This window comes from Pungitius pungitius, chromosome 15 (genome assembly GCF_949316345.1).
Source record: "Pungitius pungitius chromosome 15, fPunPun2.1, whole genome shotgun sequence".
Taxonomy (NCBI): Eukaryota; Metazoa; Chordata; class Actinopteri; order Perciformes; family Gasterosteidae; genus Pungitius; species Pungitius pungitius.
The window spans coordinates 13,178,053-13,195,481 of record NC_084914.1 but is presented as its reverse complement, the minus strand read 5'-3'; the positions used below and the strand labels follow the sequence as shown (position 1 = coordinate 13,195,481).

The 17,429-nt window shown below is 43.2% G+C and overlaps 2 protein-coding genes across 2 annotated transcripts; one reads left to right on the top strand and one right to left on the bottom strand.

Annotated features, from left to right (window-relative positions):
• The first annotated feature begins 2,897 nt into the window (after window positions 1-2,897).
• LOC119209635 (tubulin beta-2A chain-like) lies at window positions 2,898-7,485 on the top strand. The gene is made up of 4 exons (XM_037459079.2): window positions 2,898-3,111; window positions 3,477-3,585; window positions 4,717-4,827; window positions 6,137-7,485. Exons 1-4 carry the CDS (start codon window positions 3,055-3,057, stop codon window positions 7,219-7,221), a joined length of 1,362 nt encoding a protein of 453 aa, XP_037314976.1. The 5' UTR covers window positions 2,898-3,054; the 3' UTR covers window positions 7,222-7,485.
• A 2,351-nt stretch (window positions 7,486-9,836) lies between these two features.
• LOC119203896 (desmoglein-2-like protein) lies at window positions 9,837-17,173 on the bottom strand. Its single transcript, XM_037457211.2, has 14 exons — window positions 17,007-17,173; window positions 16,379-16,501; window positions 15,931-16,086; window positions 15,699-15,840; window positions 15,437-15,600; window positions 15,095-15,229; window positions 14,832-15,017; window positions 14,453-14,730; window positions 14,215-14,357; window positions 13,905-14,126; window positions 13,296-13,526; window positions 12,883-13,010; window positions 12,454-12,774; window positions 9,837-12,346 (listed from the first exon to the last, which is right to left on the bottom strand). The coding sequence occupies exons 1-14, from the start codon at window positions 17,091-17,093 to the stop codon at window positions 11,327-11,329; spliced, it is 3,336 nt and encodes a 1,111-aa protein (XP_037313108.2). The 5' UTR covers window positions 17,094-17,173; the 3' UTR covers window positions 9,837-11,326.
• Between the last annotated feature and the right edge of the window lie 256 nt (window positions 17,174-17,429).

Sequence of the window (17,429 nt, the reverse complement as noted above, 5' to 3'; positions counted from 1 at the left end):
TGCAGTCTTTAATTTAAATTCATTCCATAGTGAACATCTAGATTGACTGAATGCATGAGGAAAGTCAAATATTAAAGCGACACATTGAAACTACCGAGAGGAATCATCGAACGACAACACTCAGGATTACGTTGTGCCGTCATGCAATACATCAACAAAACATCACAAAGATGCTAAACATTGGCTGAAATATGATGAATTGCTCAGATCTGAGCATGGCTAGTATAATATTCCAGTGCAAACTGGTCGTTAGTCCTGAAGTGACCCACGTGTGCAAAAGAACAACAAAGAGGACAGCCAACAAGCTTTTGTGTAGATGTAAACGTGGAGGCACCGGAGCCAAAGTTTACGTGTTTTATTTCTCAGGTGATTTTCAGTGCAAAGTGGCAAATTTGTGGAAAAAGAGCTAAATATTTTTCTGTGGCTTTTTGTGGAGCAATGGCTGCTACGTCTGTGCCGAGGGGTGCGAGCCTGCTGATTGGTGGAGACGTGGGCGGCTTCACGAAAACATATTTTGAAAACCACTTTTAGTTCAACATCATTTTGAAATGATCCGATCGGGTCTGATTTAGGAGCACGTATGAAAGTGGCTCAAATGGAAAAGACCAGGTTTCATGTGATCATGTGATTCATGTGCTGTACACTGCGTTATGGAAAGAACAGATGTCTGTTGTGAACAAAGGAGAGAATCTGATTGGGGTCAAAACCTGTTATTACTGCTGAGGTCACCAAGTTCACCACCTTTTTACTCCCTAAAAAAGCAAAAAACAAACTCCCCATGGGAGGTTAATGACTTTGACTAGCGTCAAGGTGGAAACAGTTATAATCTGAGAGTTCATTCGCTGCACTAGTTGATCCATAAATAAACATGGAAAAAAGGTTATTTCTATTAGTGGTAGTCACATATGGGATGATAGTCTTTGGAATCTGCACACGCAGACCTCTTCGCACACCCTGTACTCTTAAAAAATAAGTCACTGGAAGAACTCAATTAATTTTGTATTTCCATCCAATACATATGTGTAGACCTAACTCAATCTAAGAACATCCGTGCAATAAGATTAAATTGAGTTAGCCCAACTCATTTTGATCAAATTAATCTCAAATGAATAGATTCCATTAATAAAATATAAAATAATGTTGTTCGTTTAACTCAATCTACACTCAAAAAATAAGTAATTGAATGAACTCAATTTATTCGTGTGCAGGATTTCCATCCAATACATAGGTGTAGACATAATCAATCTAATCAATCTAAGAACATCCGTGCGATAGGATTAAATTGAATTAGTCCAACTCATTTTGATCAAATACTTCTAAAGCATAATAATTTCATTACAAACAGTATTTATTTATATTTATTTTATTTGATCCCATTAAGACACATGAAACCTAGCATAGTTCAGCCGTATTTATTGCAAATGCTCACAGAAGTCTGAACTGACCATCCAATACAACAAATACATTGTACAGGGCATTGTTTGTTTCAATTATTTAACAATGTAAATGAATATCAACCTCAAATCCCGATCCAAACCGCATTCCTTCCACATGCACAATCCTATAAAGGAGAACAGGATGATTAGCACACATCTCACTAAACAAATGGCAGTGAAAAACATTGATTGTGCCACCATTGAGCCCATTACTTACTATCATCAAGAGGTTGCCTCAACAGCCTTGGTGATGCTGAGCAAACTATAAAAGAGGAGATACATGTATTAGAGAAGTGAAATGCTGGAATAGTCCATATGTTGGCTTTAACTGCTCTCTGGTCTGTAACGTTAGCTAACGCTAGTTAACGTTAACTAGCGTTAGCTAATGTTAGCCAACGTTAGTTAACGTTAGCCAGCGTTAGCTAAAGCTACGCACTGTGGCCTCGATGAGATTGACTCCCCTCGTGGCTTTGAAGATGACGGACTCATAATGCTAACCACGCTCAGACGCTGCCAAATCGGACTTCAGTAAAATAGAGCAGAATTTCCCTGGTTTCACGTATTAAGAACGTTTCACCGCTTGTGTGCAAGCGTTATTTAACAGATAGTTACATCATACACTACAACTAAAAAACATAGTTACTTACCAAACAACGGATTTTCACCCGAGCCAGAGATAATGATGACGTTGCAGCCAGTTTCAGTCAGCAAAAAAGGTAGAACGATGCTAAAAGCGCAAAATATGCAAACGTGAAACTTTTAAAGAACTTTATGTTGCTGCTACTCACATATAAATATATATTCACATAAAGCATCTAAGAAGTGGTTGAATCATTTTTTTGAGTGACTTATTATTTATGTTCACAAACAAGGCATGTTGCTGTCGAATATAACCCAATGCTGGCACTTTAAAAAAAGGAGGATCATAAAAGTTATTACAATTCATAGGCAAAACATGTCTATCTGTCAAAAATGTCATGACAATGAATTTTAAATATATTAAATTTTTATTTGCTAATACACTAATGCTGAACAATTGACATGCATCAATTATATTGGCGTTAAAATGGTTTGGTTTCTCTGACTCGCGGGCCCAGAACTCATCTTTGCCGGGACCCCCCAGCTAGTTAATCCGGCCCTGGCAGTAGCACCGTCTACTCAACGCAGAATCTCCATTACTCAAACACGAAAATTTCCATTTGACACGTTCTTCAAGTTTTGTGGTTTTGTGGTTTTATACACAGCTGCTAGACATTATATTCACACTGCAGCCTTCAGCCTCAGGAAGTTTAACATTTCCTCCCGAGACCAGCAAAGAAAAGGCAACATTTTCACTGCGTGGGGCTGGATGATGTCAGAGGGATGATGCAGCAAGATCCTCTAGCCCACTGCATCAAACCAGGCGCGCTCCTATTGGCTGACGGCGGTATTAAAATGCTGCGCCACGTGTCACGTCATCTGACCAGCAGCACGTTTATCCATCCCACCGACTCAACACTCGTCCTAGAAATGAGCCAGTGCACATTTTGAGACCCGCAACAGCAGAACTGACTGAAGACTGGACCGCGGAGGAGTCGACACACAACGATCTTTGTCAGCATCACTTTGTCAGCGCACCATGAGGGAAATTGTTCACCTCCAGGCTGGACAGTGTGGAAATCAGATTGGGGCGAAGGTATGAATCTCATCCTTCAATTTCGGCAAGCGAAAATATCACGCAGTTTGACTTTGTACAGCGCGCGACACTTGTCACAGATTTGAATCCATTAAAAAATAAAATCGGCGTCTCCTGGACGGATGTAAATGAATTTTTGGTCAGGTTTCAGGTGGATTATTCATCGGTTGTATATGTGCGCAGGGTGCGGTCCAGCTGGGCCACGCACAGATGTGGCCCCCGCAGCTGCGTGTCACGCTGCCACCAAACAGATGCGCACTTAGTTAAAGGCTTGATACAAACGCATAACTGGTTTTCACGCATAATTATGTCCCTTTACGAGTCCCAAAAGTGAAGCTTATATCCTCCCGTTTGTCCCATCTTAGTTCTGGGAAGTGATAAGTGATGAGCATGGCATCGATCCCACCGGTAGTTACCAAGGTGACAGTGACCTGCAGCTGGAGAGGATAAATGTCTACTACAATGAGGCATCAGGTAAAAAAATAACTTTTCTTGTTTTTCTATTAACCAAATGTTGCTTTTCTCACATTGCTTTTAGTTCTTGCATGACCTTATTTTGTACAGACCTCATTTGCACGTTACTAGTTCAGCTGCAGTGGGAAAGTAGGTCCTAAGGAAAATTAGGACAGTGAATTGGCTAAAATATCTGTCTCTCTTCTCCTCTCTCTCTCTCTGTCTCTCTCTGTCTCTCTCTCTCTCTCTCTCTCTCTGTAGGGAGCACAGGTATCTGCAGTCTCTGTATAGCTGAACCTCAGCCCATTGTGCCTTGGTTTCATCTCAGTATCTGATTTTATTATTTTATACTGAAGGTCGCATTGTGTGCCATTCCTCGCAGCTGTCGTGGATTTAACAAACAAATCCTACAGCTCTGTGTCCAGCAATACAGTCTTTGAACAAATCCTATCAGAGAAGGACAAGTAAGCAGGATCTCTGTGGAAGGCCGTGCATATGGGCCTAAACCGCATTCACTATTAACGTCCACCACTAATCTATTTCCTAGCTGCGAGCTTTATTGATCCTTTGTTTCCACGTTGCGTGCTGGCCTCAGTGTCACCTACTGGGTCACTACTGAATGGGTATTGACTGAGCATCCCGCAAATGAATGTCTCCTTGTAATTTAAAAGAAAATGCTATGGGAGAGTCTCACAAGAGACAAATAACATTCAGACTTACCCGGGCAAGATAAGGGGAAAAGCGGTATGACGTTGGATGCTTTGTTTAAATGAACTCTGCAGAGCTTGCAATTTTTGAAAGCCCCAGTGGTCTAGAATAAGCTGGGCAGCCTGCTGCGCAGTTAGCTTGCAATAAGGGTTACCAAAGAAGGAAGACGAACAATTTAAGGGGTTGGAAAGAAAAATTCAGTCTTTAAATATCTAGCCTGTAGTATCTTTAATCTAAAGACTGTTTTCTGAAAATATTACGTGAGCAAACTGCTCTGCTGTATTAAAAACCATTAAAGATGTACAGTATAAACAATATTTATAAAAACATTTTTTCATGGTCTTCTGGTTCTGACGCCGTACATCGAGACTGTTGATATCTTACTCCACCCTTCCATCCATTACCTCTCTCTGTCCCTCTGTCTTCTACTTTCTTTGTCCAAAGGCAGCAAATATGTCCCTCGTGCCATTCTGGTGGATCTCGAGCCAGGAACCATGGACTCGGTGCGCTCCGGCCCATTCGGACAGCTGTTCAGGCCTGACAACTTTGTCTTTGGTGAGTGGAGAACAAATCCCAGTGTCAGCAGCCGCTGTCATATCCCCGTAGAGCTGTGCGTAGTTTAACCAGACAGTTCTTCAGAGCACTGCGTCATTTCCAGCGCGAAGCGTCTGCAGCCCTTTCAGCGATGTGCCAGTGCTGTGATGCATTGTCCATGCGCAGCTGTGTCAGTCCGAGACGGCTCTTGTGGTGACTCAGCAAAAAATAAATCTACTAGGAGATGATGCTGCACTGCTGCTCACAAATGAGGATTCTGGGGCCGATAAACTCTGTCCATGATAGAATTATTGTTTATCTGTGATTTCATTTAAATGCTTAGAATAGCTGAAGAACGTACATTTACGAAAAATTACACATGTATTTTGAGAAATCCTCCTTTGTAACACCTTATTCTAACTTATTACGGTAATTGTGTAAGAACTTAAAGGTTGTCATGAATATGTTCATTATTGGTTGACACCTAATTTATTCATGGGAAGTACAACTTACAGTCCACCCAACTCATCATTGTGTACCATGAGTTGGATGGGTCCAACATAAAACCAAACAGTTTATGTCACCAGCCTGCTGCCTCACCCATTTTCTGCAAATGGTGTAACATTCGCATGATAATATGGTGGAATTAGCAAGCTAACATCAAGCTAACTAGCGTGCCACCACATGGGTGAATTTAAAAAATGCTGCTGCATCTACACCCCCTCGGAACAGTTTAGTAAAGCACACTGCTTTCTGTCTGTCATAGTCTGTCATAACCGTAACCACTGTTTGTAATGTGCTGACCGCTTGATTTCCAATCCACACAAAGGAGAAAAATCATGCTTGGGACTCGGGGTAATTTATAAAACGTAGATGGTGTTTTAACCCATTTTACACCATGAATTAAGAGATTTTAACATTAACATGAATCAGTATTGGTGTGCTTTTAGCCCAAATATGGCCATGTTAATTGGTTTATTGCTTAAAATGACATTTAAATGTAAAGTTGCCACTAGAAGAAGTCAGGCTGTATCAAGGACCTGCTAAATGCTTACGTCGGTGAAATAAGATGCTAACAATGTTACGCGAGTTGGTATGGCTGAATTGATCTAGTAGGGGACATATCTTTTAAAACAACAAACAAACACATGTCAATCTCATGGAGGAATTAGAGGTAAAGTAATGGGACCACCAAATTCATCAGGATCATCCTCTTTGGACCACAAATGTCCATATAAAATATCATGGCAACCCATCAATGAAGACATTTGTTACAGTTCACCCTAAAGAGGAACCATTATCGTCTTTTAACGTTTCATGCATCATACAGGTCAAAGTGGAGCAGGAAATAACTGGGCCAAAGGTCACTACACCGAGGGAGCTGAGCTGGTGGACTCCGTGATGGACGTGGTGAGGAAAGAGTCTGAGAACTGCGACTGCCTGCAGGGATTTCAGCTCACCCACTCACTGGGTGGAGGCACAGGTTCGGGAATGGGCACACTGCTCATCAGCAAGATCCGCGAGGAGTACCCCGACCGCATCATGAACACCTTCAGCGTCATGCCTTCCCCAAAGGTGTCTGACACCGTGGTGGAGCCTTACAACGCCACCCTCTCGGTCCACCAGCTAGTGGAGAACACGGACGAGACCTTCAGCATTGACAATGAGGCCCTGTACGATATTTGCTTCCGCACCCTGAAGCTGACCACGCCTACCTACGGAGACCTCAACCACCTGGTGTCCGCCACCATGAGCGGCGTGACCACGTGCCTCCGCTTCCCCGGTCAACTCAACGCTGACCTCCGCAAGCTGGCTGTCAACATGGTGCCCTTCCCCCGCTTGCATTTCTTCATGCCGGGCTTCGCGCCCCTCACCAGCAGGGGCAGTCAGCAGTACCGCGCCCTCTCCGTGCCAGAGCTCACGCAGCAAATGTTCGACGCCAAGAACATGATGGCGGCCTGTGACCCCCGCCACGGACGCTACCTCACCGTGGCAGCCATCTTCCGCGGCCGCATGTCGATGAAGGAAGTGGACGAGCAGATGTTAAACGTACAGAACAAGAACAGCAGCTACTTTGTCGAATGGATTCCCAACAATGTCAAGACAGCCGTGTGCGACATCCCTCCCCGGGGCCTCAAGATGTCCGCCACCTTCATCGGGAACAGCACGGCCATCCAGGAGCTGTTCAGAAGGATCTCCGAGCAGTTCACCGCCATGTTCCGCCGAAAGGCCTTCCTCCACTGGTACACGGGCGAGGGAATGGATGAGATGGAGTTCACTGAGGCTGAGAGCAACATGAACGACCTGGTGTCCGAGTACCAGCAGTACCAGGATGCCACTGTTGATGAGATGGGCGAATATGAAGAAGATGAAATCGAGGATGAGGAAGATGTCCGTCACGATGTTCACCACTGATCGTGAAACATTGACATGATACTGTGAGGTTAACAAAAATACCATTGTTGTAAACATAGCTGGTTAGCTGAAATTATTTCGCAAATAGATAAATAGATCAAATCGCTTACTACCGACCAAGAATTTATGCAACTATAGTAATTGGTTTTCCAAGTCATGCTTTGCCAATGTAAAAAATAAGTAGTCTTGTACTAAACACAGTTTTGTAAAGTTTTCTTCAACATGCATTCATCGTGTCAATAAATATAATCAAGAAAAAATCCAGTCCTGTCAATACTTCAAGTCATGTTTTTATCTGTTAGTTACACAGGTGACAAGGATAATAACAAAAATAATCTTATGTTAATACTATTTAATTAAATTCTATACATTTTGTATAATTACAAAATACATACAGTTTTCCAGCCTTATCCCATTTGTAGTAAAGAGAACACATTCACACTCCTTCCTGGTTGCTTGTTCGCGTTTTTTTTTCATAAAAAGGTCGTCAATCAAAATGTCATGATGTGTGGTTACTCGACTCATACAGCAGGTGAAATAAGTAATGAACACGTCACCATTTTTCTCAGTAAATATATTTCCAAAGGAGTTATTGACCACCAGTTATAGAACCACTTGTGGAGGGCTTCAATTGTCTCAAAGAAAACAGTAAGTAATGACTCCACCGTCACGGCCTGTGCACGCTCACCAAGCAAGACGTCATTGCTGAAAATAAAGCATGTTGAGGCTTGTTTAAAGTTTGCTGCACATCATTTGGAAAAGCCAGTGAAATACTGGGAGAATGTAGTGTGGTCAGATGAGATGCCATAATACACACCATGTTTGGAGGATAAATGGCACTGCACATCACCCTAAAAACACCATACCAACAGTGAAGATAGGAGGTGGGAACATCATGGTGTGGGGCTGCTTTTCAGCAAATGGTTCTGGCAAACTTCACATAATTGAAGGAAGGATAAACGGGCAAATTTACATTCTTGACAGAAATCTGCTGCCATCTACCAGGATGATGAAGATGAAACGAGGGTGGACATTTCAGCAAGACGATGATCCCAAACACACAGCCAAGGAAACTAAAATAAAGCTGCTAGAATGGCCCAGCCAGTCACCTGACTTCAATCCCATTGAAAATCTATGGAAAGAACTGAAGATCAAGATTCATAGAAGAGTCCCACTGAACCTTCAAGATTTGAAGACTGTAAACGAGCCAAAATCCCACCAGAGCAATGCAGGCGACTAGCTTCTCCAGACAGGAGGCGTCTTGAAGCTGTCATTACCAACAAAGGCTTTTGTACAAAGTATTGAATAAATATCTGTAAGTGTGTTCAATACTTTTTCCCTGTGTCATTTCAATTTTTTTACACATAACTTTATTTCTGAACTTCTTTGTTTTGGGTTCTTTGTATGTATTACTTGGTTTGTCACCATCATCTGGTGAAAACTTCATGTCAATAGCTCCTTTGGAAATATATTTACTGAGAAAAATGGTGACGTGTTCAATACTCATTTCACACTCTGTATGAGTCGCGTAACCACAAGATTTGCAACTTTACATTTTGATTGACAACCTTTTAATGAAAAGACAGGTTGCGACGCAAACAAGCAACCAGGAAGGAGTTGAGTGCATATCTTTGGGGAACATGCAGATGCAGAATTTCATACGATGCAGTAATCACTTGAGAGGCTGCCACGGTGAAGCACGCCATGTTTAGAGAGTGGAATTAGACTTTTGAGCTACTCTTTAAGGGTTTTTAAGTTTGAAATATGTTAAACGTTTGTCCATATGCCAGTAAAAGCTGTCATACCAGGATATTTCCGTTGAAAAGCTGACATCAGCTTGACAGGACTAATGGCCCAAAGAGAAAAACAATGAGAAAAAAACAGTGTTTCAGCCATGTGTAGCCCTGAGCCTGATGGGGACATAACGTCTTTTCTTTTACGTTGGGAAGATACACATCAGCACACATACCAAAGCACACATGCCAGGGTTTTACATTCATCCTACACAAAACATGTTGACCTGAGATGACAAAGATAATTAGATGGTGGTAGAGCAGGTTTTTAAATCCTGCTTTGACCATTTTCAATCTTTACCTGCATGGTAGTTATCTGTAAACTAATCCATGCCAGAAACCTGATATTCTACATTCTCTTTATGTTTAGAGATATTCTGACGGTCTATAGGTCAGCAAAGGATCGACCTTTTTGAACCTTTAAAACTCCAGTCAGCACCAAAACTAATTTGAAATCCACATCAAAGATCAAACACAGGATTGCTATTAACATCTTGACATGTGCTTGCATGTCCATGCTGTAGTTGTTGTACAACATTAGACGGTAAAAGGGTGATTCATTCATGATGAACAGTTTCAGATCTAGTATTTATAAACACCTTGTACATGGATTAAACTATTTGTGAAATGTTTGTCTTTACACCTGATTCCCAGTTACTGAAAAACTGTTAAATGTTCCTCGTTCTGTTGAAAGCAAGATGACCAAAGGATTGCGTCAGTAAAAAGTGTCTCTTCAAACTGACCCGTTGTGGAGTGTCATCCAAGCACCAATCTTCTGACCTTTTTTTCTATATCAAACCAGAAAATAAGGACAGCGAAAAATCTCTTTTACATCTGATTTTATTACGACAGGATGTGCAAAACTTCTCACCATTGTGTCCGACACAGCTTTAGCGCAGTCCTATTCTAAAGCAATATGCAGTTTGCAATATTTATACAGCTCATTCAACACCAAAGCTTGGAATTCAACACATCAATAGCAAATGCAGCAATATTAGAATCATTGGATTGCATGTTTTCAGTGCTTAGCAAGCTTGTCTGTCATTTATCTGGTTATCCCCACACATGTTAGCTTCATACACATGCACTCACACAACAGCCTCAAAAATCGAATAACGATGGGATGTATTTGTAAAAATAAGGTCTTCAGTTAAAATGTACATCTTCTTTTCTTTCTTTCAGAATTGTCACTTAGATCTTTTGGAATCAACAAGTTTTTTAGAAAATCACTATTTAAAAACACGCAGCTCAGTAGAAATAATAGAAAGATTTAAAGTACAACAATACATTTTAGATATTTTTTTTAGTAGTCTCTTCTTTGGTTTACAGTCCGTGGTGACTATTTTGTCTTATTGATAACAAACTGCCATCTCCCTTCTTGGTATACTACGTCCTTTGGCTTTGGTTTTTCTGCGTCAGTTCAACAGCACAAACAGAATTTGCATGTGCTCCACGCAGAAGCCATACATGCTTCCTGATTAGTTACACTTTAACTACATTCAACAGTGTAAATGTTGCAGAAAGGCTTATGGGTAAAGCCTGCATATTATAAAACCCAACTAAAGCATCTATAGATCTGCCAATCAAGGGGAAAAAGGACAATTTTATAATCGGTAGCAATGACAAGACTATTTACACGAGGGGATTGGGTTCAAGTGCACACTGATCTTTTTGTTCATGGTCTGCTTTTTTCATTTTCCTGTCGGTTGGGAGAGCATTTTTTATTTATTTCCAGTTGTAGTTGTGTTTACTTTAGCTGTTCCCACCACTGTAGCCATTCAAGTTTTGTAGCTGAAATTCAATACAGGGTTTTTAAGGCCACCATTCCGTGTACAACTAATCAATATTGGGACACTGCGGTGTAACAATAGAATGAGTTTCTTTGTACCATTTATATTCTTGAAACTAATACTATATAGTGTGTACTTTCAACTAATGTTTGTTTGCCCAGGTAGCCTCCAAAAACTGCATACACTTTTTAGTATCAACATATTTTTTAATGCTATAGTATTCCATAGTATTTTACTATACAGAATTAGAGTGGAAATCCAATTCTCTCACGCCCCAATAGTGAGATAGTCAATATCACGCAATATCACTACAGTCAGTTGTGTTATTACTATGCACAATTGCACTTTTAGTCTAACGGACTAAACAATCCTTTTACCAGTTTTTCCCCATTTCATCACAATCTGTCTACACCAACATATGTGTATTTATTTACAGCATTAGGCTTTAGTACACTAAAATATGTTTCAGTGTGTATCAAAACATGTGTGACATGAGTTGAAATGCCGAGAAAAACGGCTGCTTTACGCTGTTGTACTAGACTCAATGTTTCTCTCAGTGACTGAGACCTTCTTACGTTGCACAACCACTCTCTGTCTGCCTTGCGATTTGGGCGCGGCTGCCTGAGCAGAATCCCCACTTGATCCCGTGGCACCGTCGGAAGCCAGTGAAAAACTCTGCGTTTGAAACTGAAAACCGAGATCTCTGATCCCTGAACCCTGCTCTGCAAACCTGTGTCCCGTCTGACCGATTCCCTGCGCCAAGCTCACGCCTTGCTCCCTACCCGAGGGCCCGTCCTCCACCAGGAACACCTGGCTGGATCTGGAGAGGCTTGATTGTGAAATACCTTGTGCTACTTGCCCTGGCACAACCCCCATTCCTGCCTGTCTGTCTACCAGGACCACACCCTGAGTTCCTTGCATCCCGCTAACCTGCACCAGCCCCTGACTTAGCCCGACTTGGCCTACTTGGCCCACTGCATGCTGGGCCCCCCCTGCCACCAGCACCACTTGGGGATTGGGCTCGACTACATACATGGGAGAGGCAGCGTAGTACATAGTGGGCTGCTGCACGAGCAGCGTCTGACTGGGGATCACAATGTTGTCTTGGACCAGTACCCTGGGAGCAGTGGCTGAAGCGAGGCTTCTCTCGGTGATTCGCTCCTCCTGCACAACGGTGGAGGATCCAGACGCCACGTTGGAGGTGTTGAGGGTGATGATGTTCGAGTGGTCCCGGGCCCTGTCCCTGGTCGTCTCTGTGTGAGTACTGACGTGGGTGTGGGTGGAGGGCCAGGGAGGAGACACTGGCCTGGGCGGAGAGAAGGAAACCCGTGCATCCGCAGACTCAGTCACCACGGCCGACCCCTTGCAGATCTCAGCCAGGGTTTTGAATTTAGGCCCGAGGTCATCCAGGAAGGCCAGGTCGTCCTCGTTGTCAAGAAGGCTGCAGCAACCCACAGACCCCGACAGAGACCCCTGTCCCTCGTAGCCATAGATCAGAAGATTGTCCTTTTCCTGAGCTTGGTGAGCAGCGTGGTTGGATTTCTGCAGATTAAATGGAACCAGAATACATTTTTGTTTTAAAAAACAAACCATTTGATTCACAAAGATTTTGATAGAAACCCTTTGACTCGAGTGTTTTATGTACGCACACTTGAATAATACTCCCCCAGGAAGTGATCCGATAGAGCCATCCCATCAAAGGCCTCCGCTCTGTACCGGGAGAAGAGCTGCTCTCGCCCTTGTCCTGTCATCATGCCAGCGTCCACGTAGTCCACCCCCCCCTGCGCGCTGGACATGTGATGTTGGTTGTACAGCTCCTGGTTCCCGCGTGAGTAGAAGGAGTTCTGTAGGGTGCCGCCTGCGCCTGCAAATTCAATCAGTCCTCCTGGGTACCCTGCATAGGTGTTTTTGTTCTTGGCATTTATTGTGCCAATATGAACTTGATCCGGCACATGTAGAAGAGGAACTTCCTGTGAGAAAAACGTAACATCCCATCAGAGATTAAGCCTTTTAGGCTCTTTTTTTAAAACAAATATATATATTAAAAACATGGTATTCGTATTGTATAATCAACTCACCCTGTCATCTCCCTGTCCCTCAGTGTGATATGCGATGAGCTGTTGTTTGGTGTCAAATGGAATGCCCTTGAAATCTCCAATTGCTGCTGTACCTCCACACAGGCAGAACAGCAGCAGGAGGGGAAGCACTGAAAAACCAAGTCAACAGAAATAACTATATAAACTACACTCAAAGTCAAACCAATCAATCCATGAATTACATTTCATTAAAAAAAGGGCTAACGGGTAACCCCAACAAATAATAGTGCAATTCGGGTCAGGATTAAAAAGTGCATGGGATTGGAAACGTTCCTTCAGTAGCTCCCAGCACGGTGCAACATGCCTGCTTATTCAACCTTGTAAGTTGGAAAGTTGATGATGTACAAAAAATAACCAACCAGGGGCACACATGCAAACGGTAACACTCTACTCACACAGCAGAAGCAGCAGTCCCAGGAGCATAAGCAGGATACCCGAAGCCCCAAAAACGGTGGTCCTTGCAGCGCGGGAGCTACACTTCCTCGTGCTCGTCTCGCAATTACACACAACGAGGTCCATCATCTGAACAGGATCACACGACTTTCCCTGCTGGTCTTTGACCTCCACTGCCACTTTGTACGTGCCTGGCCACAGGTTGGCTTGGTCGCGCAGAATGGCTGTGGTTTCTAAAGAAAGGTGAGGGCAACATTTTTAATTAGGAAATTTTGTTTGTTTTGTGTTTTATATTCGAAATAGCACTTCTTCCTGTCTATGCACAGTAATGATAAATCCAGGAATGATCCTTTTCACAACGAGTGTTTCAGGAACCCATGCCAGTGATACATCATGCAAGAAAGCACTACCCTGAAACCGACACACCTATGTGGAATGCGTTAAAAACTTTCCACTCCTGGCCAGCTAATTCTGGAGCATTTTAAGCAACAGAACTTGTTTGTGTCATTGAAACAAAACGATACCATCTAAGGACAATGAAATGACAAATTAAAACTTACTACGCAGCACTGAAATGATCAGAATCTGTCTAATTCTAATTGTAATCTTACCATTAAAATGCTCCACTGTCCATTTCTCCTGTTTCCCCACCTGGATCACAGAGAACTCAAATGGTGCAGAATTGGGGAAATTGTCTTTGTCTACGGCTGTGGCGTAGATCACATTGTCCTCGACGCACATGGTCTGACTTTTGGTGGTGAGTTCGGGACAGTGGTCATTGAAGTCCTCCACCTGGATGGCTATGGTCCCCGTGGCAGTTTTGGAGGGAACGTCTGAAAAATCAATTAGAAGACAGTTCAATGTAAAAGCTGCACTATCTCTAGTCCACTGGAGAAGAGGGATCATTTCCACAGAACCCACCGTTGGTGCTGCATATAATTTTGGCGTAATATGTTCCATTGATCAAGAACTTGGACTCTCTGTCAGGTAGTTTATTCAGCTTGATGTCTCCTGTTCTTTCATCAATAATCAGCCAGTTGTCGTCGTCTTTTAATTTAGCATACCTAAAAAATATGAAAATGCATGCAATGAAAACAAAGCTATTCATTCACAACGCATCAGTTAATAGCCACAAAGAGAGCCGCCCCCTACGACGTACCGTACGTTGGTGGCGATCTTCAGCGTGTCGCTGTCGATGGCGGCGTAGTTGGCGATTACTTTTTGGATGGAGGTGATGGTGTGGTCCTCGGAGATAGTCACCACTTTGACGCTTGGTTGGAATCGGGGGCCTTCGACCTCGTTGAGCACGTTGATATTGACACGGTAGGGTTTTTGTGGGGTGGGAGCGAGCACAGCGCCGCTGCCGAAGCTGTACGCTGCTTTGTTGGAAACGGTCACTTGCAGGTTGACCAACCTTTGCTCCTCAAAGTCCAGGGCCTGCAGATTTGAGGATAACGCGCGGACATGTGCAGCTCACGTTAGATTACAATGTTTCCTTGTTAGATCCCAGGCGGTGAAAGTGCGAGCACGCCGTTTACCTTGTGAATCATGATAATTCCCTCGTTGGTCTTAGAATCGGTGGTGATGCTGAAGTAGCCGGCCTCATTCCCAGAAACAATCTCATACGCAGCCAGCCAGTTGTCGGTGTAAATCAGATCCATGTCAATGGCTTTGATCCTCATCACCTCCACATTGATAGTGTTCTCCTGTATGCTTCCTTCGTACTGCAATTTAAAAATGACAAAACAGCAGTATTAAAAAGGAATAGGAGTGTTGGTTGTGGTCATTTTGTTGCACCTACCAATTCTTTCTCCAGGGTCGGAATGTTGTCATTTATGTCTAAAATTTTGACCACAATTTCACCGGTTCCCGTGTTTCCTCCACTTTGCCCATTCAAGTCGGAGACTTTTATTTTCAACGTGTAAGTATCTTGTCTCTGAAAAATAGATAAAATATGCATACATTCTTGTTTTTTTCAAATTTTCCAGAAAAACCTCTTGAATCATATGCAAATACTTGTGTGTGATAAAATTGCGGGGAAAAGTGTGATCATTCTTAATGTCTCCACGCTCTAAGCTAAGACACATTCCGATAAAAATAATTGGCTGGACTTGAGAATCCTTTCCGGTCAGTTACGCCTCACCTCTCTGTCCAGAGTGTTACGTTGAACCCGGATCTCCCCGGTCTCGGGGTTGATGAGGAACATCCCAGCGGTGTTGCTCTGCTCCACAATGCTGTAGTGAATCTTGGAGTGCAGCGAGTTCTCTTCATCATCATCAGTAGCTATAACTTTCATCACAACGGTACCTGGGAATCACCCAAATCCAATGGGATCACATAGAAGTTTATTGAGCACAGGATATACATTTAGCACTTACAGTTGTATTGGAAGTTTCTTGAAATACCTTGTGCACTCGATTCATTGACGGATCCGACTTGCTGGACTTTAATGACTGGTGGGCAGTCATTCACGTCCAAAACAATTATTTTAAGATCGATATCCTTTTCAGCTTTGGCCCCGTTAGCGTACTTTGCGATTCCCCTTAACTACAGCAACAAAAACAGAGAATCTCCTTAACCATCTCCTCCATGTACAACTCGAGGGCTTGACTCCAATACATTTTTAAGTGCTCTTACCGTATAGAAAGGAATCTTCTCTCGGTCCAGAATGGAATAGATTCTCACATTGCCAGTTAGACGGTCGATGCCAAATAAACCTCTAGGGGGCTGGTCAACACCCGGCCCTTCTAGAGAGTAAAATATCGATGTATAGTTGCTCTTATCCGAGTTAATCTGAAAAATAAATACACAAACAGAAAATGAATCCACTTTATCTGGATTTCTAGCATCTTCCAATTACAAGGAAAAGTATAATGAGACCGTATTTACTGTTGATTTGTAATAAACTATTAATCTTTGTAAACGGCATTCAGTTCAAGATGTAAAAGAGAGAACAGAAACCAAATATATTATTCACCTAAGTACTTGTACAGTAATCATAGTCATTTCCATGTTATACTATCAACATGGCTGTGGATAAGAATATTATTAAGAGGATTAACAGAGAAAGAAAACAAGTACAAACTTTAGCGATACTCGTGGAGGTGGTGTAATCGTGGTTCTCATACAGCTGTCTGGGAGCGATGATCCATTCTCTTTTGTGTCTCCGTAGCTCGGGCCCGTTTCCCTCGGCCCCCACAAGAACCAGCTGCAGGGAAACCATCAGGGAGGAACACATGTCATCATCACTTCTTCCTCACCTCATTTGGCTTCTGGTGTCACTCCTGACACACCTTTTGTGTCATTAAAAAAGAAGAATGTGGTAAATGTGTCCATACAGCAAATAGTTATTTTTATAATGGTTGAACTGTGGGCTGTGGATCACGTTTAGATGAATGTGAGGAATGTGGCTCTTTTACTCTTTAAAGTATAGAAAACACAACATAACGGCCGCCATGTGCATCATCCGCATCGGGGAATGTGGGAGTAGATCTCCACACCCGACATTAAAGGAAACAAAGTAAAAAGAGAGAGAGAGAGAATATTCCCCATCCCCAGCTATTGTTACAGACCCGATTATGACATTATTTCATTAGAAAACGAGCGCAACGCTCCGCCGGATGAAAAGCCACACCTGTGGCGGCGGGACGTGTTGTCCGAGCCCCGGAGCGGAGCGGAGCGGCGCGGCGCACTGACCCGGAGAAAGTACTCACAAGCGCGGACATCAGCAGCAGGGAACCGGCGCTGGTCTTCAGCAGCGGAGCCATCGCCTCCAACACAGGGGACAGATGCACGAGCATGACCGTCTCCTTCGGGCGAAATGGCGACAACTTTCTCGGGGAGGGTTTGCTACAGGCTTTGACCCCTTTCGGGGAAGGAGGCACAACTTGTACCGCGATAGGCGGGTCCTCGGTGTGGAAGGGTGGGGAGGGGTGAGGAGGGGGAGGGGGGGGGGGGGGGCATGCCTGCTATAAAAGTGTTTTCAGTAGGCTGGAGAAAGAGGAAATCCTTTCAAGATGCCCAATGTGTGTCCAAACATGCTTTTGTTATGAATAATCAGCTTTAAAAGAGGGTGGAGGTATGGGGCCTATTGTTTCCAGTGGAAGAAAAAAATAGAAGAAAAAGTAGGCTGGAGG

Coding starts and splice junctions, on each gene's coding strand:
- LOC119209635 (XM_037459079.2), top strand. CDS start 3,055: ATGAGGGAAATTGTTCACCTCCAGGCTGGACAGTGTGGAAATCAGATT. Junction 3,112..3,476: donor GAAATCAGATTGGGGCGAAG/GTATGAATCTCA, acceptor GTCCCATCTTAG/TTCTGGGAAGTGATAAGTGA. Junction 3,586..4,716: donor CTACTACAATGAGGCATCAG/GTAAAAAAATAA, acceptor CTTTGTCCAAAG/GCAGCAAATATGTCCCTCGT.
- LOC119203896 (XM_037457211.2), bottom strand. CDS start 17,093: ATGCTCGTGCATCTGTCCCCTGTGTTGGAGGCGATGGCTCCGCTGCTG. Junction 15,018..15,094: donor CGACCCTGGAGAAAGAATTG/GTAGGTGCAACA, acceptor TTTAAATTGCAG/TACGAAGGAAGCATACAGGA. Junction 12,775..12,882: donor AGGGACAGGGAGATGACAGG/GTGAGTTGATTA, acceptor TTTTTCTCACAG/GAAGTTCCTCTTCTACATGT.